Below are 6,840 nucleotides of genomic sequence, written 5' to 3' on the forward strand. Positions count from 1 at the left end.
TTCGAAAGATAAGTTTACAAAAAGATCCATGTGAAAGGATCTTAAACGGACTTCAAGCACTTCAAATGACAAATTGCTAGGAGGCGGAGATATGAAGAGGCTAGCCGCTCAATTCTCTTGATAAACTTGCTTTAAGTTTCACTAGAAGATTCCAGGAATGACATTTGTTCACATCTTCACGGTTCATAAAAGCATTTAGCAACCAGTCAAAATTTTGCAAACTTCACATTGCAAATTTTTCGCCAAAACCAACCTTAATGTCCTTGGCCCGAAATCCCTTCAAAGTATTAGTGCCACGCATCTTTGTCCACTGATATCACGTTTTAGTGAACCATTTTCTGCCTCTGTCCATTTTTACCACTCATTCTTTTACCTTTTTGTTTCTGATTATACAGTCTCGTTGATACGGTTTACGCATTGCCTTGGCCAAGAGTTGCAGTAAAAATGATCATAACACTGCATTTTAATTTACTCAAGCCAAAAACTCAAAATATGCATTAAAAATATGCAATATATGCGGATAACTCCGTTTTATGACATAAAATGGATAATGCATATTTTGACCGTCTCTAGTCATCACAGTACAAGGTCATGGCTATTTCTTAACTGATTTAGACCCGGTTGCTGTCGAGTCCGGAATCGCTTGGAAAAAGACTCGAATCCGTCCAATTTCTCTTCTAGGCGAAAACAAGGGTCTTTTTGGCTGGACTTGAGTCCACCATAGGACTCTCGGCTTTAGCGGGACTAAGTCGGGATTCATCATCATAAATTTCCATTGGATTTCTTGAGACCACGAGCGTTACTCTAACATGAACTGACCGTCTAAGAAACCAGCATTTGCCAGTTTAACCTTTTTTAGTTCAGCGAGAACAAAAATGTGTTTTTTTGCTGGACTTGAGCTCTTTAAAGGACTCGTGCTTGCCTCGGCAAATCCGGCACTCGATATAAAAAATGGAGGACTAGTAATATTTTCCCGGCTCAGATTGATCCCGGTGTACGCTAGAGGACTCGCCTAATTCCTTTCTACGCAGAGAATGAAAATCTCCCATCGCTTGAGGTTTCACAGCGCCCTCTACCAAGTTTCGTAACTTTGACAACATATACATGAAATCATTGATTCTCGAGACATCTCGCCATGACCGTGACCAATGTCGCCAGCCGATCGGACAATGGATGCCAATCTCGTGTCCGGCTTTCATATCGCCAACATGTCAGTCGGCTATTTCAATTAAAAGCCGAGCAAGAGCCTTCGTCGTCATCTTCCACTCTGCCCAAGGTCTTGGTAGGCGGGGGTACCGGCTTTGTAGGCGGAGTTCTTTGTCAAAGCCTCAGACAAAAAGGCTATTCAGTCACAGTGATATCGAGGTATAATTTAGATAAAAGATCCTTTAAGAATTTAGTTGATCGGTTCCGGCTTTGGTTCCAGATCTGAAGGAGCATCCCGATTGACTTGGGATGAATTGAAGGCCCAAGGACTGCCTGAGAATACCAAGGCTGTCGTGAATCTGGCCGGACAGAACATTTTGGCCACTTTCACCTTCTGGACGGAATCATTTCAACGATTGGTAAGGCACTGTCTCAGATGATAGGGAGAGAATTTTGGTGGAGTGTTTTGGAGCGACACTGATTGAACCCGCGAAATATGGATGAGCATGATGAAATGAAGTCTTATGCTTACAATTTCACCAATAGAGGGATCTATAACAAGGGCAACGCTGGCAAAAACAATTTTGAATTTGTTTGACTTTCATGTATTTCGAGTTCTCTTGCAAGAAAACAGCAAATTAATTTGCAACAACATATGGCCATAAGTAAAAGACGCGGAGACACTTATCTGAGAGGGCGCACAAATATGAATTCTACTCGAATAACTAATTGCCAAGGCAGATTTGATTTGTCGTTTTGATCTAGACTAAACAACGTTACATACACAGAGATACCCCAAGCATTGAAAACATATGTATGGGTTGGTAAAAAGAGTACTATTGGTCAGTAATGGAAACTAAAGAAAAATCTTTGTCCAAATATTCATGATACGCATTCAAGCAGAAGATTCCAAATTTAAGGAAGCTTTCGATCTCATTCTAACCTATTTGAGAAAAAAGTCCTGTAGCCTAATTGTTTTTGGAGTGCTTTACCTAGCTTCATCGCAAAATAGTATAAATATTATTCATCAATGCGTGCACTACAAAAAGCCCTGTTGCTTTCTTGTTTTCGGAGCGTCGACACTAAAAAGCATTGATCCTGTTTATCGATAAGTGCATCTACATCAATGCTCTCTCGACCCATGAATCTGACCCTTTGATGAGTAAAACCAATCTCTATTTCATAGGTCAGAGACAGTCGGATTCAAACTTCCTTGGCTATTGCCGAGGCCATCCAAAAATCTCCCAAACACAAACGCCCGGACGTCTTTGTCCAAATCACAGGAGTGGGTTACTATCAATTCGGCACCACCGAGGCTCAAGATGAATACACCCCGGGTGTTAATAAGGATTTCTTTGCCCGATTGGTCGCAGATTGGGAAGCTGCTGCCAAGGTGAGTGCATTTTAGATAGGAGAACTAAAAAGATGGCGGAATGCCGATGTTGCCAATGGCGATTTGCAGTTTGCACTTTTGAAGCCCTTCCTAGCGATTATGGTTATGACGTTCGTTTGCCAACGATATTTTCCCTTTCGGCGAAAGCAGTTTTGCACTTCAGTTTTTGCACGGAAATGCAACCTGAATAAACTATCATCCCTTGTATTTTCCGGATTCTGATTCCATGACCAGCTTCCATCGGATTGTGATGATGTCCGACAAGTATACATTCGATCTGGAGTGGTTCTTGGACGTCAAGGTGGGATGGTTCAGCAACTGTTTTGGCCTTTCTTCTTCGGGGTTGGAGGCCGAACTGGAAGTGGAGATCAGGTCTTTCCATGGATTCACGTCAAGGACTTAGTTGGAGTCATCGAACACTGCATCGAAAATCCCAAAGTCAAAGGAGTCCTGAATGGTGAGTGATTTGAGATACTGGGATTTTGCAAAAAAGCTGGTTTTGTGATAGTTTGATGAAGCATGTTATTTTCCATCTTTTTTATCGCAGATACTACTTCAAATATATTAATAACCACGAGAGTGTCGGAGCTAGATCTATCTCGACCCTATTCTCTTTGCAAACAATATTCATCAAGTTTTAAAAGCCGGAAGTTTTTTGTGCACGAATTATTACCTCTTTAAAAAATCTTAAGGACCACATGGATAACAAAATTTGTTCTTTCCTAAAATCGCTGAATGCTCAAGGTTTCTTAACTAGTACGTGTAGTACGTGTCTGTGATTCATCCAAAGGCTGTTTGTCGAAAGAGTTCTAATAAGATGTTATTGAAGAAGTCCCATGCTGAGGATTCGTCTTTTCAATTGATTGGCCCTTTTGGGGCCAAACTTTGGTAGTCTCTAGCACATACCCTACAACCAACCATCCATCCCCTACTAACTACCTAGAACGAACCAGGGGTTTCAGATTGGAAGACACACCCGTAGCGAATCAATACATAACGGTTTAAAGCCAATCTTATCCACATTTTGCATCGATTGATCCAAATTCCTTTCCCCTGAGATTCCTGCCAGTTTCTAAGAAGCAATCAGTCAACACATGAACATGGCTTTTTTTTCTATACAAGATACCATTTAATCGAAGCAATGCTGCATTTGTTAATGTACAAGTCTATTGCAGTATCCAAGTATTCCATCTGGATGGTATAGATTAATAATATTTATTATTTTTCAAAGAACCACTCAAGGCAGCAGATGGGAGTGTAGGAATTTTGGTAGGAGTGAGATGGATAAAGCAGACTATTATGAGATATTGTAAAATATGTTTTTTACTTTATATTTAAAAAGTTACGAATGGTTTTTGAGAAGGGATATATGGGTACATATAAACAGAATGAATATTAATGTATTATTGGGAGCGAGTGGGAGTGAGATGAGGCGAGCATGATTGAATCATTATATAGGCAAACAACAGCCCATTTTTGGCGGATGCTCGGGGTAGCTCATTCCAATATTTGACGGAATAGAAAAATGAGTTTAGACCCAGATTTGAAGGGATGAAAGGAAATCTGAGAAGACCCACAATCAACCCCACGCGACGAACGTTAGACCCTGTCCTTGGCATACTTCAACCTTGAGGTTTTCGGTCTAAGCTCCTTCCATCCACAAAATTATTCATGAGTGACAATCAAGGCTAGCTTTTTCCTGCTATTATATTCTGCCAGAGAAACCAGACTCAGGGATGTTAGGCGCCTTTGGTAGTTCGCCGTACTATTCGAAAGTATTGGGCGAGTGAAACCACGTTGTTTTGACTCATTCTTTATAGAGGCTTCATAAACGTTTTCGAATGATGGCTCACATGAGTCTTGTAACGCTTTGTCATTATCTCGTGTTTTCTGGTTTTGAAATGTCACTGTCTAAATCATCCCCATCATACTACTGGACTTTGCCGTACATGTAGCACTGTGAGCTACAAATGACAGTTTTATACCAATGGACTGGCCCACCAAACTCATTTCCTTGAAACTTAGTAGTGAAACTTAGCTTAGTAGTGTTGATGAGGAAGCCTTGCTAAAATCAAGATATGTAGATCTTGGGGTTCCATTTTTTCTTGCATTCTAGTTCATTTCATTTAGATTATCTGTATAAACACTATAAACGATCGGACCGATTCCTATTTTACTGCAATAAACCTTAACACTGTCACGAAAGGAGTGAAAACAATGACCATATGTTGTTTATTCTATGGTTAAGAAGGGGTAAACTCTATCTTCGTTGCAAATTTATAGAACAAATGTAACCAAATCTGAATAGTGCTCTCAATTTTTTCCTTAGTTATTTGGAGGTCTTCGTATTTTTTTACGGCTTTGTCTATTAAGAAAATTCCTGGATGGAGGAAAGATTCCCCCTGAAGGGAAAACAAAAACTTGAGTTTGCAATTTGCAATTTGCTTCCTTTGTAAGACTCTTCCCAAAATAACTCGGTTTGTTTACTTTGTTTCAGGTGTGGCTCCAGAGGTGATCACGAACCTGGACTTTGCTCAGGCTTTTGCTGGGGCCTTGAATCGTCCGTGTTTCTTTCCCACCCCTGGATTTCTTATGAAAATGGTATTCGGATCAGAAAGAGCCTCCATGATCCTCGGAAGTATGAAGGTGGTGCCCACACGCACGATTGAAACCGGTTACGTGTTCAAGTACGGAACCATCCGAGAAGCAGCCAAAGAGTTCAGCGTTGTTTCCCATTCCGGATGAGGAGTTTTTTACTGTCCATGTTGAGCTATGGAGTACATATGTTGTAGGGAATCATCAGACAAATAATACCAATATGCACACCACCTGGTTTCTTTTGGAGATTGTTGAAAAGTCTCAAAAAAGTTGGTCTTTATTCTTGTCGCCTTCCCTTGTTCCCCTGAAGGTGAAATACCGGGTGTGGCCAAAGTTTTGCTCGGAAAGACTAAAACACCAAAGCCCATGCATACTCTCTAAGATTTGGGGTTGTATAGATTTGCGCAATATTTTTTACTGCAACAGGATGCATGGTTAAGAATATGGATCATGTTCCATCAACTTCCAGGCATAACCAGGCTGTGTCAAAATGAAATAAAACACTTTCTGATTCATCATGAGTCCTAAACTATTGGTTTGAACGTGACTCTCAGAGTTTCAGTAAGACCCTGCATTATCCTGATTGGCGGACTTCTAGAGATATGGACTTCAAACGGAAGAGAAGACTTCGAACCATCCAAACCATTCATTTTATTCAAGTATACTTTTGATATAATCACAAGATCTGGCAAATGATTTCATTTCTGACTTAGGTCACTCACAAGAGGTAGTTAGTATTATGTAGCAATAACCCCCTTACGATGCACGAAATATGTTTCACGTTCTGCACTTCAGAGGGCGCTTTGTCATTCAGCCTCTACCAAATAAAAGGCCGATTGGGCCAATTCCTTTTTATTGAATTATAACGCGTTTGTGTTGTTTTTGGTTAATTCTATCAAAATCTTATTTACAATTAGCGCTCCGGGTCACATTATGTCCGGAAAAGAAATTGCGTTCAAGGCAAGGCAAGAGCAGTTTATTTAGCAATCTGCCGTGCCTCTTCCCGTTGTCTTTGGGTCGTGTGACGCTACAAATAGGGCCCCCTTATGAATGAATAAAATTTGAATCTTCGCCGTTCTCAGTCAGCTACTTAAGGTTTTAAAGGTGCACCTTTGACGCAATCAACTTCACAGTGAAATGCTTTGATAGTGACTTGCCTCTAATTGAAACGATCTAGATTCCTTCCTTTATAAATATACCATGATATCATGAAGAGAGACTCAGGCTTAATCTGACCCGAAGCAAGCCAATTTGGTCTAGAAACTACTGATGGGATCAAACAAATAATCACCGGAGGTGGCATGTGGCATTACTGGATGAATATCACAAACCTCTAAGTTAGTCATGAAAAGTAACACTGAATTTTCTTCCATCAAACCAGGGTTACCTTTTTGGTCAAACCTGACCTTTTAGAGTACGTTGGAAGCGGCTGGTGCCTTGCATTTTCGGAGCTTCCGGGCGATTCTGATTTTGAAAATTATTTCATCTCATTAGTAATGATGGGTTTCGATCCGGAAAATCAGCTATTTAGCTTGAAGAACCTCTGGTAGCGCTCCCATTCCAACAAAACAGTGCAGAGAAATGAAGACCCAAGATCAGGAACGAGTTTTAAAACAGCCCTGGTTCCGAGACTTAGAACGACAGGGTCGTGTTTTGCCACTCATTTAAGGAGTGTTTATTTTGACATTGTACTCTCTTTAGCT

At 40.6% G+C, this 6,840-nt stretch overlaps 1 protein-coding gene across 1 annotated transcript; it reads left to right on the forward strand.

Annotated features, from left to right (window-relative positions):
- The first annotated feature begins 1,048 nt into the window (after positions 1-1,048).
- On the forward strand, positions 1,049-5,367 carry LOC131882351 (epimerase family protein SDR39U1-like). The gene is made up of 5 exons (XM_059229472.1): positions 1,049-1,365; positions 1,427-1,565; positions 2,333-2,539; positions 2,774-2,996; positions 5,037-5,367. The coding sequence occupies exons 1-5, from the start codon at positions 1,136-1,138 to the stop codon at positions 5,282-5,284; spliced, it is 1,047 nt and encodes a 348-aa protein (XP_059085455.1). The 5' UTR covers positions 1,049-1,135; the 3' UTR covers positions 5,285-5,367.
- Positions 5,368-6,840: the final 1,473 nt, after the last annotated feature.

The sequence above is a fragment of the Tigriopus californicus genome, chromosome 6 (assembly GCF_007210705.1).
Source record: "Tigriopus californicus strain San Diego chromosome 6, Tcal_SD_v2.1, whole genome shotgun sequence".
Lineage (NCBI taxonomy): Eukaryota > Metazoa > Arthropoda > Copepoda > Harpacticoida > Harpacticidae > Tigriopus > Tigriopus californicus.

What these genes read in the sequence shown, in the direction of transcription:
- LOC131882351 (XM_059229472.1), top strand. Translation starts at nt 1,136, where the DNA reads ATGACCGTGACCAATGTCGCCAGCCGATCGGACAATGGATGCCAATCT. An exon ending in TCAGTCACAGTGATATCGAG is followed by an intron (nt 1,366 to 1,426) that starts GTATAATTTAGA and finishes CTTTGGTTCCAG; the next exon opens with ATCTGAAGGAGCATCCCGAT. An exon ending in ATTGGGAAGCTGCTGCCAAG is followed by an intron (nt 2,540 to 2,773) that starts GTGAGTGCATTT and finishes TTCCATGACCAG; the next exon opens with CTTCCATCGGATTGTGATGA.